We start from the raw sequence: 24669 nt of genomic DNA, 5'->3' as shown, positions 1-24669 counted from the left end.
TGCAATTTGTGCACAATGTGTAAATACTAGGGGTGTCACAATATATCGTCCCACGAAATTTCGCGATAGTAAAACGTCACGATATGTATCGTTGAGATGAAATCTCATATCGCAAAAAAAAAAAAAAAAAAAAAATTTTTTTTTTTTTTTTTCTTCAAAAAATAGACTAAGAAACGTCTTTGTTTGTTGAAGTTCAATGTGTGGAAAGTAGTTCAGTTGAACAAGTCTCTGAAGAGACACATGAGAAGTTATACAGGAGAGAAACCATTCAATTGAGTTTCTGGCAAAACTGTTTACTTGACAGGAAAAACTGAAGATGCATAAAAAATAGATTAAGAAAAGTCTTGTTGTTTGAGTTTGAAGAAAAACTGAAGATGCATAATGAGAATTTATACTGCTGAGAAACCTTTTAGTTCAAAGTAAATCTAAGTGACGGTGTAACTCATTCTATTTCAAGATAAGCCTTATCTCCAATCTCATGTTTTTTCTAGTTGTTATTGTAATAACAATTTCCCACAACAGCATGTTTTGTATTTGTGCATTTCAAATAAAATACTACTTTTCCAGTCATATATTGTCATTATTCAAGTTTAAAAAAATATTGTTAAAATCGTATCGTATCGTATCGTTATCGTGAACCCAGTATCGTGATACGTATCGTATCGTGAACTGAGTGTATCGTGACACCCCTAGTAAATACATTTAATATTAATTGTTTAGGCCTAATTATTTGTAAAGTCACAACACATTAGAGATGTGTGTAGTTCTTAGATCAGACTGTTTCCAAACACACCATCATCACGTGTGTGTGTGTGTGTGTGTGTGTGTGTGTGTGTGTGTGTGTGTGTGTGTGTGTGTGTGTGTGAGAGAGAGAGTGAGTGAGAAAGTTTGAATACTAATACAAACTTACCAAGCTGTTCCATAGCATCTTTGTACAGGCGCCAGACTGAAGCTTTAGAGGCAGAAGTTGGCAGAAGCTTAGCACTAAAGTATCTATACCCGGCATGGCGCCCAGGCAGAGGAATAGCGTGGTCCTCTGCATAGTTTGCTATGAATGTAACCACTCTTTTGATGTCATCATAGCCGAGGTAATTCTTGTTTGTGCGTGGTTATGTCTTCCTCTGCCGTGGGACCAATCCATTCTCTTTGTAGGATTTGATAAGGGCTTTCAGAAGCTTTGTGCTGATGCTGGAATAAACAAAATAAAACATTAATAATCAATCAGATGTATATTTTTTATGTTTTATGTTTTATAATACAGCTGTATTCCATAGTCCACTATTTTGTACATTTTGTTATAACATCAAGGGACAAACATTGCAAACTAGCTTAGGCTATAAATGTCAGGATATATAACAAAGACTGTTTCAAAACTTTCAATCTGTTTCAATAAACTCTTTCAATAAACTAAATCTGTTTGCTTGCAAGGTTAGAATAACACTAGCGACTATCAGCTTACAAAGTATTTAATGCAAGAGTCGAGATTTCAGTGCTGTGAAACAATAGCGCAAACGCCATTTTGGCGCGCAAAACAAACAAAGACGACCCAACATGGCGGCTCTGCACGTTTGCACACATACGTTGCCGCCATTTTGACAATGACCAACAATGACCCAAGATGGCAGCTCTGTACGCTTATCTTGCAACACAATAACTTTGTACTTTGAACTGTAAACATGGGCAGAGTCACACACACACACACACACACACACACACACACACACGAGTTGTTAAGATAGATATGAAACTCACCCAAACACAAAGCAGAACGTCTCACGGCAAACGACAGTCGCCTTAACCATGTATTGCGTTCGGTTGAATTGTCGCTTCTTATTCACTTGCTTTGTGGCTTGAGTCATGTCAGAATCATTTGTCAAAGCGTGATACACAGCCATAATAGCAATATATCTACATTCTGGCGACATAGCAGAGTAATCCAGCCTCGTGTTGTAAATGACGTTGTCACAAAGTTTCTTACTGCAGGAGATTGGCTGATGAATAGAGTTCTCTTTTCGTCTGGCCTGGCATTTGCAATCAAAGTTTCGTATTTTCTGGATTTCTTGATCATAATCAGTGTCCACGGTTATGGGGTCCACTGATGTTAAAATCTCCTCCATGCTTTCAATGACTGCGCTGTCGGTGATGTCCGCCTCGTTGTCTGGGTCTCCGTCTGGGTCTGGGTCTGCGACCACGTCTTCAGGAAAATATTCTTCATCGTCGTCATCGTCGCTTTCACCAGCGCCATCCTGTGTGTCGCCTGTCATGTAATCCAGGACATAGGAATTCATCAATTGTTCGCTGTTCATTCCGCCTGGAATGGTGAATTTGTTCAGGAGGGCAGCAACCGCCGTGTCATTCTTCCTCATTCTTGCCTGCTGCTTATCCATCTTGTCCATCTCAGCTGTTCTGTTGATGTCTGTGTTGTGACCAGCTCAGGTGGCTACTGCATATTTATGCGGATGCGCGTCCTATCGCGCGCCCTGTTTGGCGGATACAAACAAAGGCCGGCCAACACCCAATCGATACTACTTATCGCTGCTGTCGTTCCAGGACCTCGAATTTCCAAAACAGAAACTTTTCAGGAAGTAAAAAAAACCTGTTTGCTCTTAAACTACTGAACCAAATGTCGTCAAAGTTGGCACATGTCTTAATTATAGTTAGTTTCCCGCTGAATGTGTCATTACTTTATAAATATCTGACCTGGATAAGCTCAAATGATGTTGTTTATATTATCAGTCCGACTTGGAAGCGCTTTCTCATGGCCAGTCAAGCGGGAGGCAGCCGCATCCTCATGCACGAGCCCCCAAGCTCCAGGCCGCGGGCGCGCGCGCAGGAGCAACAGCATTGCCCCTCGCCTCTCATGGCCGATTTGGGGCTTTCGCATGGGGTGAGAAATAGTCTGACATAACGTAACGTTAACGTTACTTTATTCTCGTCAGAAAGCACTCCGATTTGCATGTTAAAACAAGTTTGCAGCCTAGGAATAACTGGAAAACATTTGATTGATATATTAACGTCAGAGGAAGCCAGGATGAGTCAAAACGATATGAGAAATACACAGCGCGTCTGCCGTGTGTCTTTTCCGGGTTTAGTGTCCTGCGTGGGGGGGTACACACGGAGGTAGGGGGGGGATTTCGAGGTTTGACTGACAGATTGAGGGCGAATGGCGTTACGAGATTTACTCACAAGCTCGTTTTAATGCTTTTCCATTGGTTGCATTTGTTAAAAACCACACAGAGACGTGAAGGGTGACCAATGGCATTGATTCATGACAAAAAGTAAGAAAGTGAAAAAAGTGACATTCGAGGTCCTGGCCCGACACCGACGTTATGCAAATCCAAGACAGAGCCTGGTTTCCTCCGTCTGCTTAGACAAAACAACTCGACTTTTATTTTACAAGATTAACGCATTTAATGATCCCAAAACGTCCTCATTTTATATGGAATGGATAGTTCAAATAATATATTTTGTACTATTGAAAAAAAGCAAAACCACATTTTTTCAAGAAATTACTTTTGACGCTCTGCTGTACAGAACTGCCACGGCCGAATTGCGGAACCTCCCGCCGGTAGGCGTCACATATGTGGGGCAAACAAAACGCATCCTCAAGGCCAGGATAGCCGAACACAAGATGGCCATTCGGAGTAAAAATTTTGACTCCTATTGCACGTCACTATGATCAGGCCAACCATGAGCCCTGGTCTTAAATCCTGCTTCCTGTGATTGTTCTGTGTTCCCAAATTAATTGCTGTATTAATTGACTTGTACTCACTTTATTTTCTATCATATGTTTTGCTTAAAGGGGCACTTACCCCCCCAGATTTCTGGCAAAACGGTATTCTCCTTGATTTGAAAATGTTGCAGGCAAGATGGCCGCCTATAGTCCCTTGTACCCTGGCAAAATGTCTAGCCCATAAACAAACTAATAACTTGGCCAATAAGTATGTAACATACAAAATAAAACAAGCGGTAATGTCTTCATTTGATGTAGAATGCAGAGGACATGTAACTGGTTCGTTAAACTTGCATTTGAGGAATATTGTATTTACCGCACTGCTCCACGTTAACGTAGGTGGCGCCTGCCTCAGAGAGCCTGGTTGTCCTGGAACCCATTCGCTTAGTGCCAGAACACATCGATTTGGGGGCAGAACACGCCAGGATTGGCCAATGCCAACGCCAGTGCCCAGAACTGTCAAATCAAATAATCGACAGAGACGCTATGGCCCGCCTCCCAGCCCTCTGTCTTTTTTTTGTATGACAGGCAGTATTTTCAGTGTATCAGAGATAGAGAACGTTATAAATATAGCCATAATATAAACAACAAACTAACGCTGGTGGTCCGTATGGAAACAGTGTTACTGGAAATGGTTAAAAGTTATATCAATTTGGTTATTCAGTGGCGTTTTACTGCCATGTAACATAACTAACGTTAGCCGCTAGCATTAGCCACAGTAGCAATTAGCCATAATGCCTTGTGTTGTTAAAGGGCTCACACTAAAAATTGGTCCATTGGAGTGAATGGAGCTCTTGCAACTCTCCTGGCGTGAACTACAGTAATGATCACATGAAAAAAACATTTTTCACATTAGTGGGAAAGGCGGGAGTTGGCCGTGACGTGACACATAACCGTGACGTGACACACAACCAGGAACCGGTCATTTTAGAGCGCCCCAAAAAAAAGAAGGTTTCAACCCATAGAGGGCACTTTGATGCATTTTTGTACAATTACAGTTTGGTTTCAAATGTGGAGATTTTGACCAGAATTCTTCACACACCACCCCAAAAGCCATATATATTGGTTAAAAGCTGAAAAAAATGTGTTTTGGAATTAGTTACACTTTAAGTTATGTTTTGCACTCTGCGCTATCTTGTCCTTTGAGTTTCATTGGATGTGTGTTGATGATGTACTAACCATGCCCCACCAATGAGGGACTTGCTTTATTTTTTGGTGGGAGTATTTAAACCAGTCATCTATACCACATATCTGTTTGACTCTGACTCTGACACCTTGCGTGTCAAAACAGTCTGCTTGTTTGCACCTATTAAATTGCCTAACTTTGAACATGTGCTCCAGATTACTTCTTTCACATGTGTTTACTCTGGCATAGTTCGTCAGCCGGTCTATCAGATAGCTTCAATGATTATTTTGTTTCCATTGGAGAGAACCTAGCCAAAAACATAAACAAACCAATAGGTGCATCTTTTAAGCAATTTTTATCTGGCAACTTCATTAACTCGTTCTTCCTGGAGCCAACTGACAGGCACGAAGTTCTCAAAATCATCATGCATATGAAAAGTTCAAACTCATCTGGTGCTGATGAAATCTCCAGCCGTATTCTAAAAGCTATAGCCAATGTCATTGCCGAACCCCTATCATATTGTATCAACCTCTCAATTAACTCCGGAACTGTACCCAAAATAGCAAAAATCATTCCAATTTTCAAAACCGGTGACAAAAACAACCTAGGCAATTACCGACCCATATCCATGCTGCCCACACTCTCTAAGATCTTGGAAATAATTATTTACAACAGACTAGTGTCATATCTGGAAATAATAAACATCATCGTGCCTGCTCAGTATGGCTTCAGGAAGAAGAGTACCACTTGCATGGCCGTCCTTGATTTGATTGAAAAAGTTAATGATGCCCGTGACAGAGGTGATTGTGGAGTGGGTGTCTTTCTAGATCTGTCTAAAGCTTTTGATACTATTGATTTTGATATTTTAATTTATAAACTTCATCCTTATGGCATCAGAGGGCTAGCACTTAGCTTGTTTAAAAGCTACATGAACTGCAGACAACAATATCTCTCCATAAACAATGTCTCATCTTCCCTCAAAATCATCAACTATGGGGTCCCCCAGGGTTCCATTTTGGGTCCTCTTCTTCTTTTTATATATTAACGATTTTGTCAACTCTACTGAAGTTTTCCATAAAATAATATTTGCAGATGATACCAATCTATTCATTTTCCACAAAAACCCAACTGAGCTAGATCAAATCCTAAATGAAGAGCTATCAAATGTTGCCACCTGGTTCATCTGTAACAAACTTTCTCTTAACATTAGCAAAACAAACTATATTTTATTCCGTTCAAAGAAAAATGATAACAAAGCTGAACTTGTCCGGCCCCAAATAAATGGTCGGGCCATCGAAAAAGTCAGTTGCACTAAATTCCTGGGGGTCATCATAGACGAGCTTTTAAATTTCAAGAGCCACATAGATGCTTTATGTAAAAAAACTGAGCAAATATGTTGGTCTATTCTTTAAATTACGACATTTTCTTCCTCTTTCTGCCCTTCTGACTTTATATAAAACACTCTTTGAGCCTCACTTGAATTATTGCAATCAATCATCATCAATCAATCAATCAATCATTTTTAAAGGTCCCATTCCGTGCCAAAGCTGTTTTTACTTGTAAATGCATATATACTGCTGTCAGCCCTCCCTGTAATGAGTGGTCACAAGCTCAGAACTGCCACAGTTGGATTTGTCCCTATCCAGCTTCCCCCTGCAGTCTCCTCCAAGCCACACCCCCAAACGCTTCATCTGCCCAGAGGGGAATTGGGACGTCACGAGCTTCCTCACGCATACTGCGCGGGTCTCTCTCACACAAGCTACCTGCACCATTTTGTCTATAGCCACAAAATTAACACTTCTAGCTGGAGCGACGCAAACTGTACGTGATCCAGCAACTACAGAGGTGCATTCGGTAAGTCTAGGCATTTTGAGATGTCCTCTTTAGCGTAGTAACCGTTAAGTTAACGATAACTCGCAACCTAGCGTGCTGGTCCACAGACGCTAATCTGATTGGCCGCTGGGAGCCTGGGGGGGGGCTCTCCCTCAGCGGCCAATGGGAACTGTTAGTTCTGAATATATTATAGAAACAGAGCATTCTTGGGAAGCGACGAGATGAGGAAGTGAGAACTCCGTCACAACAAACGGGGGGGGGGGCGCCGAATGATAGGATGTTTTGGTTAGCGAAGCGAAAACAGCATTCCAATTGATTATCGCTCCAGGCTTGGTCTCACAACTAACCACTTCCGCGCCGAGCGTTAATTATCTCCAAAATCTGATCCATTTTGCGATTCAGATCGGAAATCACACCATCCATCTTGTGATTCCGATCAGAAGTCGAAGCAGTCTGAGTATTCACAACACGGCCCACCTCGTTTAACATATTCAACATGACGGGTAGTTTTGGGCTCTCAGGAATAGCTCCCATCATTTTTATCTTTCGATAGAAAGATAAAACTGAGCAATGCTCAGTCCAAGAAGCAAGTGTCTATCATAAATCCAAATAGATAAACATCTTCGATGTCCTCGACGGAGAGAACGGCCAGGCAGAGAACCCGCCACTTCATCCATGAATCCATCACATAGCCCGCAGCAAAGGTACCGTCGGGACAGATAGGTTCCCCCGAACCTACGCTTCTCGTGGAGAAAATCTTGTCAATTGCGTTGAGAGGCCAGCTTATCAATTCCATAATTCCTTCAGTAGTTTTGAAGAGACAGTGCAAAAAGTAGCCGGTCAGGACGAGTGCAGGCAGTGGAAGGGAGAGATAAGGGAGAGAGAGAAAAAGCATCCACCTTGTTGAAGAGCTGGAGTGCGTCTCAATGTCGTATGGTGCAACACTTACCCCACACATTTGGGACAGCTTCAGACACTTCAGAAAAAAATAATCAGAGCACTATCGTGGGCTGATTTCAATTCACCAACTGCTCCTTTATTTTATCATTATAATCTCCTACGCCTTACTGAATACAATTATTTGCAGAACGCTTGTCTGATGTACCAGGTTACATACAATCTAAACCCCCACCTACGTGAGCTCGTTCCAATCTGTGTGCCTCTGCAAGTACATGACACCAGGAGGAAACATCTTATCCATGGTAAAACCAGGAAACTGAATTGTACTAATCTTAGTGTTGCGTGTAGGGGCCCGCAGATCTGGAACGAGCTCGACGAAAATACAAAAAGTTCACCCTCCATCTCCTCATTTAAAAAAATACTTAAGAAGCAAATACTAGCCACTTATGTTTAATTCAGTTGATTGGGATATTGTCTTGTCTGTTATGTCTCATCTCGTACCTATCCGCTGTTAGGGGTATTAGGCCAGTCCCCTTTTGTTTGTCTCTGTTTTGTTTGTGTATTTCTCCTGCATCGTTTGTTTGTACAGGATACCTGCACAGGATACTTGCAATGTATGTTTCTTGTGGGTCTCCACCAAAAGCTCTGTAAGCTTCCTCGGGGTCCCCATTTTGCACACTTTATTTGTCTACACTTATGATGTACTGTATCACCCTGTCAAGTGTGTAAAATAAAAGAAAGAATCTGAGCTGAAGCATAGATATTCCCTCTATGTGACACACACAAACAGCCTTTGTACTGTCTGTCCACAGGTCTGAGGAGGAGAAGGTCAAATACCAGAAAGTTGAAGGTGACTTTTTTCTTTTCTTTGTATCTATTTTTACTGTCCTTGTTCGCTTCCACCATTATATACATGCATGGCTTATGCTTCCAAGAATGAAAATGCATTCCAGATTCCAGATTCCAGATTTTTATTGTTACTCCGTAGTACAAGTATCACGTGTGAAATTCTTGTGGTGTAGGCTCCGTTACAACATAGTGCAAAAACAGGGCATATACTGTAGATGCAGTAAAACAAGAGAACAACAAGCAATAACAGTAAACTTTTCCTTTTCTTTTGTAGCGTAGACACCTTAAAACATGATTAAACATTCTGTTTGCACAGGTGCAAATAACATAGGCATAATTATCATATGTAATGGTAGCAGCTACATGATTGTTTATTTGTGTGTTAAGGAGTCTCGTGGCCTGCGGGAAGAAACTGTCCCTCAGGCGATTTGTTCGTGCTTTTGGGACCCTGTATCTCCTCCCTGAGGGTAACAGGGAGAACAGGCTGTTGTGGGGGTGGTATGTGTCCTTGATGATCTTCAGGGACCTCCTGAGGCACCGCTGATTGTACAGTTCCTGCAGTTCTGGTAGCTCACATCCTGTTACGTGCTGGGCCGCGCGCCTCACTCTTCTTAGCGCCCTGCGGTCCATGGTGGTACAATTCCCGTACCAGGTGGTGAAGCAGCCAGTCAGCAGGCTTTCAATGGTGCCTCTGTAGAAGTCCCTGAGGATTTTTGGCCTTAGCCCAAATTTCTTCAGGCGTCTGAGTCCGTGTAGTCGCTGTTGGGCCTTTTTGACAACAGTGGCGGTGTGGCTGGCCCATGTCAGGTCCTGGTGGATGTTGACTCCCAGGTACTCCCAGGTACTTGAAACTAAAGAGAGACAGGAGAGAGAAAAGAAAGGGTAGCAGTCACCCAATTTTTCACAAAGGAAGGTGGGCGTGGTCTGTGAGTGGATCTGTATTTGTGCGACCTGTGATACACAGCTCGACCGCTGAAAAGTCACAACATGTACATGTGAGTGTTTCTGCTGTTGGAATGTGTATTTTGGGCGACTGAACGGGGATAGGCAGCGATACCATAGACTGCCATTATAGTGCTAAGCTATTAGCAGTGAGGGCTGTACCACAGTTTTTACTGAACGCACAGTGATGAGACAAATAGGCAAATCTCCAAAAAGTTGGCGTATTCCTTTAAACAAATCAACGTTATTAATTTAAGTTTCTTGATGATCTACAAAGGTACATAGATAGATCATAATACCTTTTTTACATCAAAAGTCCCACTAATACATACAGCAGGGCTTAAAATTTGGCGCGGGGTTGCGGGAATCCCGCACATTTTCCCGAATTCCCGCATTTTTTTCAATTTATAAATTGAAAAAGAGTAATCAGGCAATGGTTTGTGTGGACCGATCTATGTTTGTGCGGAACGTTGCTGCATTCAAAGGACTGGCCAAATTCCACTTCCTTGGCCAGTCGACAACAAACATTAGCACGCTAGCTCTGTCCACTCAGTCCTCTCTCGACATCAACGCTCCTCTGCTGGTTTCTCGTGGATACAGACAGCTGCTTGCAAACGTGATTGATCGCTGGCTAAAAAGGAAAACTACGTTGTCAGAAGGGGGACCCGCTCAGAAAAAACAAATGGTCGAACAACAAGGCACTTCTAGTGGTAACGTTAACGTAACACCGAGTTCATTGATAGGACTAGTTGTTGCAATCCCTAGTATGGGATCATTGGGATCATAGTATCAGTGTCAATGATGTTTACAATATTGACGATGAAGAAAGCGATAGTGACAATGACATTAATAACGTTAATTCTCCCGATGCCGAGTGACAGTGATGTCTCGACGTTGTTGATGATCGAGAGAACGAGAACGCCGTTAATGAATCCGAGACATGCAGCACCCATAATGTAAAGACGAAAAGATCAAACCTAAAGATACGTTTCAGCAGAAATGGTACACATACTATTTCCATAGCTTGAGGCTTCAGCAAAAGGAGGGTGAAATGAGCTGCTGAATTTGTAAAATGCATGGTGCTGTGTGTACTTTTATAATATGAGTTAAGTAGGCTAAAGGATTGGAACCCCTACTTCAACTTCTACCTCAGTCTATTTTTAGTTGAGTATTTGCAGTTTTACTGGGAACTCGGGTTAGTGTCTCGCCCCAAAGTCTATAGATCCCCCCCAAAATGTATAAATCCCCCCTATCTGAAGCACATAAGGGGGAATTCCCCCCTAGTTTGCAAAGTGAATTTTAAGCCCTGACAGCATCGCCTTTTAAACTTTTAGATCGCACTCTCAACCCAGTCAGTTTATCCACGGCTGCGGGCTCTCTGTTCTCCCTCCCTTCTGAATGACATCACTGGTTCACAACTTCACTCAAATCAACTCTCAATAACTGTCACACTAAATAAATGTCTGCAAAACTGTTTATAGTTTTCCGATATACTACTGATTTTACAAAGCTGGTTGAAAAACAAGAACATAAATGTTAACGTTACAACAAGGGTTTTATTTTGAAATCCCTAAAGCGGATGACCTACTTACATTCTGGTTGACTTGACGCCTATATGTACACTCTATGGGCCCTATCTTCGTACGGCGCTATCGTTTGCTCTGCCGTTTACATGCCTCTTATTGCTATCTTCCCAGCGTCTTAAGCTATCGTCTGCCTCCACTGTCCAGTTTTGCGCTGGGATCTAAGCGCAGACACAGGTGTAGGCGTGGCCTAGGCGTGGCCGTGGCCCTCTAGCCTATCATCTCCCTCCCGCAAGTGTCATTTTGCGCTCTGCCGAAGATACCGTCGGTATGTTCCGAGCGCAAAGAGAGGTTTGGGCGTTGACCGTGCCAAAATAGGCGTTCCAGCGGAATGTGTTAGAAAAAATGGCCTCGGGTGCTCTCAATTTTAACGCCACCAAATAGCTGGTCTTAGCGCAAAAAAAAACACTACGCCAGGCGTACAAGGGGAGTGATCTCACCTTGTGAATCCTTATGGGCATAAACACGCCTATGGAGGTTTGCGCTGAGATGACGTGAAGCGCAACGGGCCGACACGCCAACAATTAGAGCTTTGCGCAGCGCTATTCCAGCGCAAAATGCAAAATGACCGCCGTTGTGAAGATAGGGCCCATTGTGCCTCAGCGCCTGACGCTCGTGCACTATCTGGTGTGCCCCAGCCGTAAATGGGGGAGCAATGCTTTTTTTCTGTCGGCACATCTTGTCAATGAAAAGACATTTTAAGGTAATTAACTGTTAAGAAAGTCGAATTTCAGCCTGATCCATGCCGGAAAAGGGGAGGCAAATACATTAAATCAAGAGGAGGAGAAGAACACGTAACGCATTGGACCACCGCAAACATTTATATCGCATGCCGTTCACAGGCGTGGCGTTAATACCGGCCTCACTTGCAGGGTCGCTCCATCGGCTAAATGGGACGGCTTGGCAACTTTTAGACAGAAGAAAATGCCAGTAGTTTGTGCATATTAGTGGGATTTTTGGCCAATCTAAAAGGGGCTTCAATCAATCAATCAATCAATCAAAAACTGTATTCCAATCTCAAGGTCCATTTAAAAAGACATACAACACTAAAAAGGATTCCTACAGACAGTACGGGATTTTTTTTTATATCCAAATAAATAGTGCAGTGTTCATAAGAGCGACATATACCAGTGTCTCCACAGAGGTGACTGATATCTGACATCACTACAGCAGGGATTTACCAACAGCTTGATAATGACATTCTGTGAGACATTCAGTCGACAGATAAATGTATGCATCAGATTCCTCAACAGTGCCTGGAAGGTGTTAACACCTGCCTGCATGAGGTTTTTTTGTCTCATGAGAGACAGAGATGTAGCCGCACACACTATAGTCAAAGTGCCAATATTTATTGAGGACACAGAGAAAAGAAAACCAACGTTTCGGCAGCAAGCTGCCTTCTTCAGGGTATACAGAACACATTACAAGTCACACCTATATGGTGCCTGAGAATCACCTGCCTGCATGACAAACATCTCACTTGCAGAGCTCCATCTAGGTCTCCTGAGCAATATTCTCATGGCATCATTATATGCCACTTGAAGTCTGTGCATGCTTGACCTCCTGTAATCTGACCACAGGTGAGCAGTGCGACACTCTCACTCCATCTGTACACATGTTGAACTTACGCGCCAAAGTCTTGTGCATACATTTTACGGCATTGTCTGTATATATCATCATCATCTGACAATTTCTCTGAAATAAAATGACCGAGATATTTAACCTTATCACAGACAGTAAGGTTATTATCTCAGGGATCTCACTTTTCCTGCTTTTTATTTGTCTGATAATGTTTTATCTGTCTGTGTTAAAACTAAATATCTGGGTCATTTTATGACAGACCAAATGTCTGATGATGACGACATGTACAGACAGCGCCGTATGTTATATGCCCAGGCTAACATGTTGGTTAGGAAATTCCACTTTTGTTCTGAGGAGGTAAAGATAAGTCTCTTTAGGGCCTACTGTACCCCTTTGTACACTGCCCCCCTGTGGGTTAAGTATAAAAAAGCTAGCCTCCACAAACTTCAGGTTGCATACAATGACTGTATGAGGATTTTGCTGAGAAAACCCAGGTGGACTAGTGCAACTGAACTGTTCTGCCATGCAGGTGTCAGCACTTTTCAGGCACTTTTAAGAACCTTGATGTACAAATTTATTGGGCGTCTAAATGTCTCTCAGAACTCGAATATCATGCTACTAACTGGTATTAGTTCTGTCAGATACCAATCACATATGTGGAAGTTTTGGTATAAGTGCCTTTTATAGATATACTGTGTATTTGTGTGTTCTCTGAATTGTTGTCTGTTGTTATATCTGGACCCTGTGTCTGCAAATAAAGTTGATGATTGATGATATCAGACAATTTAAAAACCGGAAATTTCAAACATTTGTCCTCTTTCCTTTCTGCAAATTAAGAAAACACTCTTACTGGCATTGTATTTGATATCATGTGCCAAACCATATTCAATACATATTGTGAGGAGCTGCTGGAGACCAGCAACAACATCATCTGCATACATTAAATGGTTCACTAGGGCAGAGGTTCTCAAATGGTTTTCAGCCAAGGACCCCTTACAAGATAGAAAATATATCGGGGACCCCCTCATTCTGATTTGTGATTTTGGGCTAAGCTTAATTGTTTCCACGGTAACGTGCTTGACTTTTAATTTGATAGGTTTGTTATTAGAATGTAATCCATGAACCATTTTAGATTTAAAGCATAAACTATTCGTTGAACTATGAAGATTTTGCAAAAAAAAAAAAAAAAATTTTTTTTTTATTACATTACATTTACATTACGTCATTTAGCAGACGCTTTTGTTTTGTCCAAAGCGACTTACAATATCACAATTTGTCAACAGTACAGAAAACCACTATGCAACACAATCAATGACAGCCAAGATATTTTGATAGACTAGCACCATGTAGGAAGTAGTTTGAGAAGGAATAAGTAACATGTAGCATTTAATTTTTTAATAAAATAAATAAATAAAAAATAAATACCTGAAAACTTTTTGCGGACCCCCTGGCAAAGTGCCACGGACCCCTGGGGGTCCGCGGACCCCCATTTGAGAACCACTGCACTAGGGTATTACCAATGAGGTACCCAGTGTTACAACTATTCAGTTGCTTGGACAAATTATCAACATACAGATTAAAAAGAACTGGGGATAAGATTGCCCCTTGACGGACCCCATTACTAACCCCAAAAGGGGCTGATACACTGTTGCCCCACTTGACTTGCATGGTCTGATGGGCATACCAAAAGACTTATAGGGGTAGTTTGGAGTATTTAACATAAAGTTGTATGAACTCGATACCAGTTGTAGAGTGTATGGGGAGCTGACTTGCCGATCCATGAGTCTCATGGGCAGACCTCTAGCTTGATCTGAGTGGAGAAAAACGAGTCCCGACAGACATTCTAGGGCCACGGAGTTATCAAGTTTTACTCCTAAAGAATGCATGCATGTGTTATGACATGCACGTCTAGAGCGGAGGAAAACCCATGTACTGAAGAGCACTGCTGTGCCAAAACCCATGGTACGAGAGATTATAGTACCTAAATCTAACAATGTTTTCAGTTAAAAAATAAAAAATAAAATACATAGCCTATATAGGCTACTCAGCAGCAGTAGCTCTCCAACTCTGTTGATGTGTGTCTTCTTGCTCTGCCTCTCTCTCTCTCTCTGCTTATTCTAGGTCAATCTGACAAGTTCCTTATCTGTGTATTCAGGTTCATAAAGACCTCCCCTCAAATCTGGCGTAAAGTTTACGCCAGATTTGAGGGGATGTATTTGAGGGCATATCTTCCATCGCTTTCATAGTCAGACAGTGGGCCCTATTCTCCCACAGGCTTTCGGCGCAAAACTGGCCTTACGCGCAAAAAACGTGCCTTGCGCCTGCCTCGGGAAGATATCAACATGGCTTTAGGCCGCCAAATGCGCTTTAGGCGAAATGGGCATGGCGCACTCCCTGAATGGGCCAGAATGGGCGTTTCAGCCTTAAATACCGGCCTAATGATATATTCCGACCTGGCGTTAATTTAGCGCTTTGCGCTTTTGAAAACCAGGCCTATTCAGTGCGCCAGTTGCGCAGAGCGCTCCTCTGGCTCTCCTCTGTCACCCTTCTCTGTGTCACTCTCTCTCTCTTGCTCATCAGTCTGACAGGCACAATACGACTCTCTCTCTCTGACTCCCTCGCTCAGACAGACACAACACACGTCCCATAGAAAAAAGAAGTTGTAGGTTCACTGCCTGGCATGTGAAATCTCCCAGCATGCATTGGGCTAATCCATTTCGCTACTAAATAGCAACCAAATGAGCCGAAATAGATATAAAGGTAGATCTAAATAATGTGTAATGGTAACACAACCTGCAATTGTAGAACATTTCAATATTGGACCAAATAAAACATTGAAATGAAAACACCACCCTATGTGAAACATATATGTCATATTTTGGCTATATATATCCCTTGTAGATTTAATGTGATTTAGATGAGTGACAGTGTAACGCGGTTCTACTGTCATGTCCTACTGTGATGTCCGCTCCAATAAATTGGCTCTACTTCACATTTTAGTTTTACAATAAAAACACATGTATGCAATGACTTTACATAATGTAGGCTATATTTATGTGCATCATCCTACCTGTGCAGCAGGGGAGAAGAAAACGATATCATTGTGGACAAACTTTCACCAATCTAATTAATCTCATCATTGTTATGACCCTGGCCTAGGGGAACCATGAGGCATAACAAAAGACAAGGAAAACGTCGGTGTAACTTCAAAAGATAATATTTATTTACTAAACCCAAACAAAACTAAACTACATAAACCATGACATGTGAGAATCAGTAAAGTCAGTAGTGTAAGGCATGTGTGGATGAGTGTAGTGTGTGAAGGGTGTTGCATGGATAAACCAAAGTGTTGAGGTGAGTGCAGGGTGGGGAGAAGAAAGGAATGAAATCAAATCTAACAGCCTCAGCCAGGAGGGCAGAGTTTTAAAGCTGGAGTGAGCACCGGGCCCAGGTGCACTCCAATTAGCTGATGAGCCAATTTCCCCTTCCAGAGTCCTGAGAGCAAAACAGAAGACAATAAGAATCAAAGCATATAAACAAACTACATAAAGCAAAGGGAAGGTGCAGTGGGAATGTGAAACATAAATAATAAACAGGGGACCGTCACATCATGATAGGCTATATTTTTCTAGCTGATGCGTTTAGAACATTCTTTTCACTTTGATCTTGCTTGTAGCATATTTACATGCTTGCAGTAATTAAACTGCAGTTAGATTGGCTTGAGAATAATATGGAATAATAGCCTATATATGGAGACAGACAGGGGGGATAAAAGGGGGGGGGGGGGGATCAGAGCCCTCTGCTTTTCTGAAGCCGGACTGGATCGCTCCGTGGAATTGGAACTGAAAAGTGAAGCATGTGATTCGTTTACTGCAGTTCCCCTATGAGCAGATAATTTATGCTTAAAAGGCGTCGTTATAATGATTAAGGCCACCTGTTGCGCCGACACCAAGATATCAAGTGCGCTGGTCCACACCCACTAATCTAGGCTGCGCCTGGCACTAAACGCAGTTTATACGCCGATGCAAGGATAGAGCCCAGTGTGTTTTAGTAGCCTGTTTACAGAGCGCGCTGTCTGAAACACCTGTAGCCTACACAGTGTTAGTGACTACCGCAGATGCAGTGCATGGAGCAGTAGTGGAACAGTAGAAAAATAGCGCGCTCTGAGCAACAGCAAGACTGCGGGTTTATTGATGAAATGAGATGTCATAACACATGCGTGCTTTCTTTAGGGGTAAAACTTGATAACTCCGTGACCCTAGAATGTCCGTCGGACAATCCGACCTATCCCTTTAAAAAGGCAATTGCTGGATTACCAGGTGCCGCTCTTCAACTCGGCAAGCATAACGTTATAATCCAAGAAGCAAAGAAGTAAGTCACCTATTGGTAACACTTTCTTTGAAGGGGTGTTCATAATGCTGTCATGACACTGTCATAACCATGACATAACACCTGTCATGAACATTAAGGAGGCTTTATGAATGTTTATGACTGTTGTCATTAAGTGACAATTATGTCACTGTTAATGCAAAGTGGACATTGTTTGAGATGTCTTCGTTATGACAACTTGACATTATCCAAGACATCATAACCTGTAAATGTCTTTGTCATGACAACTTGACACCAAGACATCATAAGTTACCTGTCGATGTCTTTGTCATGACAATTTGACATTAACCAAGACATCAGAACCTGTCAATGTATTTGTCATGACAATTTGACATTAACCAAGACATCAGAACCTGTTGATGTCTTTGTCATGACAATTTGACATTAACCAAGACATCAGAACCTGTCGATGTCTTTGTCATGACAACTTGACATTAACCAAGACACCATAACCTGTCGATGTCTTTGTCATGACAATTTGACATTAACCAAGACATCAGAACCTGTCAATGTATTTGTCATGATAATTTGACATTAACCAAGACATCAGAACTTGTCAATGTATTTGTCATGACAATTTGACATTAACCAAGACATCAGAACCTGTCAATGTATTTGTCATGACAATTTGACATTAACCAAGACATCAGAACTTGTCAATGTATTTGTCATGACAATTTGACATTAACCAAGACATCAGAACTTGTCAATGTATTTGTCATGACAATTTGACATTAACCAAGACATCAGAACCTGTCGATGTCTTTGTCATGACAATTTGACATTAACCAAGACATCATAACTTGTCGATGTCTTTGTCATGACACCTTGACATTAACCAAGACACCATAACCTGTCGATGTCTTTGTCATGACAACTTGACATTAACCAAGACAGCATAACCTCATATGATGCTATGTCATAAACATCACCTAGCAGGCCTAATTATCTAACTTAACGATTTAGCTTTAGGACACAAAATTAGAGGAAAACGGGGCAACGGGCAATGCCTGTATTTATGTCTTGTAAATACCTTATTTTTTGACACACAGCAGCTCATATTCTTATTATATCATAGAACAAAATGAGATAAGAGTGATTTAACGTACCTCCATGCCACTGGCAGCCTGCTCTGTTTGCTGTCCGTCACTTAGATAGCAGCTCCCGCCCACTCAGCTATAGCACTGTATTAGTGACAATCTTTAAACTGCATATGATTTCACTCACAAAGTAAAAATATGTTGATAATTTTTCACTTGAACTTTAGATCTCATATCTTACCTTGTAACACTCTGCCCTCTTCCATTCATCCATTTTATGTAAAGCACTTTGAATTGTCTCTGTGTATAAACTTGCCTTGCCTTGCCTTGCCTTGCCTTGCCTTGCCTTGCCTTGCCTTGCCTTGCCTTGCCTTGCCTTACCAGGAAGCAATGGTGACACTCTTGGAAACACTGGAGGAATTGGGAGATGAAGAATTCAAGAGGTTCAAGTTGCTCCTGCCAAAGGTTGAGATCCCCAAAGGTTTCCCAGCCATCCCAGACTGGAGACTGGAGAATGCAGACAGGCAGGACACAGTGGAGGAGGTGGTGCAGACCTACAACCAAATCTCTCTGGAGGTGATCAAGCAGGTTCTGATGAAGATCAACAGGAATGATCTAGTGCAGCATTTGTCAACAGCAGCCCAGGAACCAAAGGTAAGTCACGGGGAGATAAAAAAAGAAAGAAAGAAAAGAAAAACGGAAATGACACAGATGACAATACGTTTATACTTCAGAGTCAAGAGGTAAAGACACTACTACAGACTCACGTAACGCCCCCCCCCCACCTGCCAATGCTCGAGCGTCACCCCCACGTCCCCTCTTCCCTCCATCCTCGGTAATAGTTGGGGACTCCATCATTAGAAATATCCGCTTCTTCAACGCCACCACTCTCTGTTTCCCTGGCGCCACGGTCCCCGTTATCCTGGGAAAACTCCAGGAGCTGGTCCCCTCACTTCCCACTTCTGTTAAACGCATCATAGTCCATGTGGGGTCAAATGACACCGCTCGTCGTCAGTCTGTGCAGACCACAGCTGATTATAATGACCTCCTGGAGTTGCTAAACAGCTGCGGAAAATCTGTCTATATTTCTGGTCCCATCCCTACTATGGCCCGTGGAGTGGAGCGCTTCAGTAGGATTCTAAGCCTCCACACCTGGCTAAAATCCGCCTGTAATGCTGCCAATATCTCTTTTATCGACAATTTTAACTTGTTTTGGGAGCGCCGCTCATTCTTCAAATCCGACGGTGTCCACCCGAATCGCCTGGGTAGTCACATGTTAGAGGCTAATCTACAGCACGCTGTCCACTCTGAAACGTGCCCCCCACGTGATTGACTATTGACGTCACGCGTAGCAGAATCTCCGGAATTTCCTTCTTCACCGTTGCCACTTCAGCCCATTACATCCAGTGCTAGCGCCCCCGTATGCCCCTCCATGGTAATAACACCTACAGCCCTTCTAATTGATTTCCCCATTCTACCTGTGATTTCTGTTAGATGCCACGGTGAAAGACCAAATAGAGGTATTCATTTGAACAACCTAGCACCTGTTCCTCTATCAAAATCGGTATTAACCTCAAATCCTGATGACAGTCTGATTTCCCCAGTCAAAATATGTCTGTTAAATGCTCGTTCAATAACAAACAAATCCCACATTCTAAATGACTTGTTCACTAGGGAAAATCTGTCATTCCTGTTTATAACTGAAACTTGGCAGCGTGATTTGGAATTTATCCATTTAAATGAATTATGTCCTATAGGTTGCTCTTTTATTGGGACCCCACGCCTATCTGGCCGTGGTGGTGGTCTGGCAACTATACGAAATAACAAGTTCTCATGTCAATTAGTGAACACTGAATCTTTCTCCACCTTTGAATCACAGTTAACCAAAGTGGGTCGTTTAAATCCGTTTTATTGTGTTTTAATTTATCGTCCCCCTGGCCCGGCTGGTCCATTTCTTTCCGAGTTTTCTGATTTCATGACTTCAATTATTAAATACAATAGATTACTGGTACTCGGTGATTTCAATCTGCACATAAATGATATCTCAAATAATGTAGCATCTGAATTCAATTGTATAATTGAATCCCTCAACCTGAAGCAACACGTTTCTGGTGCCACGCACACTGGCGGTCACACATTAGACCTGGTTTTCTCACTTGGCCTGGACATCACAAATATTCACTGTGAAGACTTTTTGATCAGTGACCATCTTAGCATCCTCTTTAACCTCTCTATCCCCTCTGACCCCCCCTGCCCCAAAAGTTTGGTCCGTTCCCGTATAATTACCCAGGCTTCGGTAGACCAGTTCTCCGTTCTTTTCAATTTTGCTCTTCCCAGTGACCCTAGCGTGGATACTCTTGCTGTCTTTTAATGATTACTGCCTCTCCATCTTAGACCAGGTGGCCCCTGTTAAAGCTAGAGTAAAACCCATCTGTAACGCCACCCCGTGGATGACAGAAGACATCCGTCGTCTAAAACGCAGGTGTCGCAAAGCTGAGCGGCTGTGGAAAACCACCTTGCTAGAAGTGCATCGTCTCGATCTTAAAGAACTCTTAGTATCTTTTAATGCCTTGGTAAAGGACTCCTGGTCTGCATATTTTGCAAACCTGATTTCCTGCTCTAAAAATAACCCAAAATTTATTTTTGACACTATTAATAACCTGGTTGCTCCCCCCCCCTCTGCCCCCCCATGTTCCTCGGTTGCCGAATGCAATAAGTTCCTGGCCTTCTTTGTTGATAAGGTTAAGGACATAAGGTCTAGCATTCTTCCTAGCCCCTGCAGTCCGTTTACTAGCACTTTTAGTCGTCCCTCAACTTTAAACTCCTTTAATCCCATTAGTTTGGCTGACCTGGTGAAACTGATCAGCAAATTAAAACCGTCATCAAGTCTCTAGATGTCATCCCTTGATCTTTATTTTTCAAAATTCTACCAATTATTGGTCCTGTTTTACAAACTTATGTAAATTCATCACTGTCGTCAGGTTACGCCCCATCCTACGGCAAGCACGCGTCCATACAGCCAATCTTAAAAAAACCAAACCTCGACCCCTCTGTGCCTAAAAACTATAGACCCATTTCAAAACTCCCTTTTTTATCTAAGATTTTAGAAAAAGTAGTCGCCCAGCAACTATGCACAACATCTACGACAAATTTCAATCTGGATTTCGGCCGGGGCACTCCACCGAGACCGCCCTGCTGAGGGTAACAAATGAGCTGCTTATGTCCACCGATGCTGGAGAGTACCAGATTTTAGTTCTCTTAGATCTCAGTGCCGCTTTCGACACTGTGGACCACCTTATCCTGATCGATAGGCTTCGTGACTGGGTGTCAAGTCAAGTCAAGTTTATTTATATAGCCCTAATTCACAAGCATGTCTCAGAGGGCTTCACAGAAAGTATGTCTAGCTAATTCTAGCTGACACAACAGTAACAAGAATATACAGAATAAAGATAACATTTGAACAATTGATAATATAGAAAATATAGGAATGAGGGGAGAGCAGAGGAGAGCGCAGGAGAAGGGAGAATAGCAGGGGGAATGTGAGAGAGTGATGGGGTGGGGAGGGTATAGGAGGTGGGGAAGGAGCAAGAGGAGAGAGCAGGAGAGGGGAAGGGAGGGAAGGTGTGGGGGAGAAGAGAGCAGGGGGAGGGAGGAGGTGGGGAGAGAATGAGCAATATAGACGGAGGAGAGGGGGGAGGTGGGGAGAAAATAGGAATGTGGAGGAGGAGAGAAGGAGAGATGGGGGTGCAGGGGAGGGAGAGCCAGGGTAGAGAAGCAGGGGGAGCGTCCCACACCCCCCCCCCCCCCCCCCCCCGCAGAGAGGACAGAGAGGAGGAGAGAACAGAGAAGGAGAGGTGGGAGGGTGCAGGGGAAGGAGTGCAGGGGGAGAGGAGGAGAGAACAGAGAAGGAGAGGTGGGAGGGTGCAGGGGGAACGCGGGAGGAGGAGGCGGGGGAGGGAAACAGACCTCTCCGCCCCCTCCTCCCCCCCCCCCCCTCCGAGAGGACAAAGAGGAGGAGAGAGCAGAGAAGGAGAGGTGGGGGGGTGCAGGGGAAGGAGTGCATTTCAGGCACTGCCTTAGATTGGTTTAGGTCTTTTTTATCAGGTCGCAGCTTTAGTGTACAGATAAATAATTTTGTTTCCTCTTCCGCTCCCCTGTTCTGTGGGGTCCCACAGGGATCGATCCTGGGGCCTGTCCTATTTGGGACGTATATGCTTCCACTGGGGAGACTAATCCACAGTTTTGATATCTCATATCATTTGTATGCTGATGATATCCAGCTCCGCTTCTCTTTCAAACCAAACGAGATAGGTCAGATTTCCAGACTTCTAGACTGTATTAGTGCGATCAATGCATGGTTGGCTGAAAATTTCCTGCAGCTAAATAAGGATAAGACCGAGGTGCTCATTATCGCTCCGGATAGTGTCACATCCACGATAAAAAATAGGATTGGCCCTCTCTCCTCTGCCGTCCGCCCTAGCCTACGTAACCTAGGGGTCTTTTTTGACCACTCTCTTTCACTAGACGTCCATATAAAACAGCTCTCTAAAAAATGTTTTTTCCACCTACGAAATATTGGCAAACTTCGATCCACACTCTCTCTTCCTGAGATGGAAATGCTGATTCACGCCTTTATATCGTCACAATTAGATTATTGCAATGCTCTTTTCCCACTGCTCAGTAAATCCGCTCTACGCCGCGTGCAGGCCATTCAAAATGCTGCCGCGCGCTTGCTCACTAGGTCAAACAGGAGTTGTCACATCACCCCGGTACTCAAGTCACTTCACTGGTTACCTGTTGCCTATAGATTCCAGTTCAAAATCATCACCCTCACCTACAAAGCACTACACTCTCAGGCACCTGTTTACATCTCGGACCTACTTCACCCCCTTACTTCTGCTCGTTCCCTCAGATCCAATGATCTAAACCTGCTTCAGGTCCCTCGGACACGCCTCAAGACCCGTGGCGACCGAGCGTTTGAGGCCATGGCCCCTAAACTGTGGAACAGCCTGCCTCCGCCCCTTAGATCGGCTGGTTCTGTGGAGTCCTTTAAACGCCTCCTAAAGACTCACTTGTTTAGAGAGGCTTTCAAAGATTGATGCAGATCTTGCCCTGCATCAATTGATTGTTGATTGTTGATTGTTGATGTTTTATTGAAAGATGTATCTTTAACAACGTGGTCCATTTGTATTGTGTAGGATATTTGCAGTATTGTTTACTGTCCTGAACACTAGTTCAGTGACCTCTATTTTTATTCTAATTTGTATTCTCTGTATTTTCTTTTGCTTTGTAAAGCACTTTGTGATTTCGGTCTGAAAGGTGCTCTATAAATAAAGTTATTATTATTATTATTACTAAACAGCACCACTGGACATAAAGTTTAATTTCTGTCCTGTACATCTCTGTACACGCATATGGAACCACACGTACAGATGCGGTAAGTGCAAGTACACTTCTGTTTTCAGCCACCAGAGACGCAAATACACATTGTCCGTGCAGACTGTATGGGTTTATACAGTAGTGTTTAGAAGTAAAGAACAAACAGTTTTTGTTGTTAGTTATGTCATGAGTGATTCATCTGATGTCAAGTGGAGTTGAGAATTATTGTATTGTTTGTTGTATTGTCTGTAAAGACTGTTAAAGTTACGAAAACGAAACGTCGCTTTTAGTCATTGATTTAGGTGACCATGTTCAGAAAATATGCTGTCAACTGGCCATAATCCTGTCTCCACCGTTGGCCGAGACCATTGGCTCCAGCCTGCTAGCTAGCCTGCTAAGCAATATTACAATCTGGTCCTATGCTTAAGGTGCTTATGTACTTATAAGATATATTGTCCAAAGGATCTCATGCAAGGGGTCCACGAGCAACCAGCTGGGCGAGTCACCTGTCACCCCTAACCTCATCAAGGTAGGCCAGGAATGCGTCCCAGATGGCAGATAATTTTTTGAGTGAGTTGGTCCTCAGGAACCTAAGTCTCTCCATCTGTATAACCAAGGTCATGTCCGTCAACCACATTTGAAAAGAAGGTGAAGAGGGGGATTTCCATTCCTTCAGGATGAGTTTCTTGACAATAGTTGTCCCCTGCATCAGAGACTGCTGCACAGCTGTAGGGAAGTCCAGAGAGGACCGCGAGCAGCCGGAGATATGGCGAGTTCTGCCTCTGGCTGCAGGGTTACTTTGTAGGCCTTAGAGAACCAGTCAAATATTTTGGCCCAGAATCCCGTTAGCGAAGGGCAGAACCAAAAGGCATGAGATAGTGTGCCCTCTGACACTTGACACCTGTCGCACAATGGTGAGTCAGAGGGGAAGATCTTATGTAATTTCTGCTTGGAATAATGAAGACGGTGAGCAACTTTGAATTGGATCAGCTGGTAGTAACTGAGCAGAGTTGTACCATGCTATGTACCATGTGTTATGCTATGCTATGTTGTGTTATGTGGATATTTCATGCCTGAGTGCGAGCAGCTGTAAATTGTCCCAATCTCCCCCTCGGGAGCATTAAAGTCTTTCTGATTCTGATTCTGATACCACAGACAGACTCCTTTCCCATATGATGTCAGATAAATCAGTACCACTTTCTGTCGGTAAACTTTATAACTGTGGTGGATTTGATTGCGCACTTGGTGCTCTGCTATGTTGAACTGTAGTGATGCTCATGCCTGGCTTTGTAAGCTAACGAAGCTAATGCTAGC

General features: G+C 43.1%; 1 protein-coding gene across 1 annotated transcript in view; it reads left to right on the top strand.

The window, feature by feature from the left end:
• The window catches only part of LOC310784767 (uncharacterized protein), a 45401-nt gene that overhangs the window by 2802 nt on the left and 17930 nt on the right, over positions 1-24669 (top strand). The window contains exons 2-3 of the mRNA XM_083645814.1: positions 8405-8442; positions 18361-18630. Of these exons, the coding sequence (XP_083501940.1) occupies positions 8405-8442; positions 18361-18630 (308 nt within the window). The remainder of the gene's footprint in view (positions 1-8404; positions 8443-18360; positions 18631-24669) is intronic.

This window comes from Poromitra crassiceps (assembly GCF_964638095.1).
Source record: "Poromitra crassiceps genome assembly, chromosome: 11".
In the NCBI taxonomy this organism is placed as follows: domain Eukaryota; kingdom Metazoa; phylum Chordata; class Actinopteri; order Beryciformes; family Melamphaidae; genus Poromitra; species Poromitra crassiceps.
Note: the sequence above shows the minus strand (reverse complement) of the source record. Positions and strands in the feature narration are given on the sequence as shown.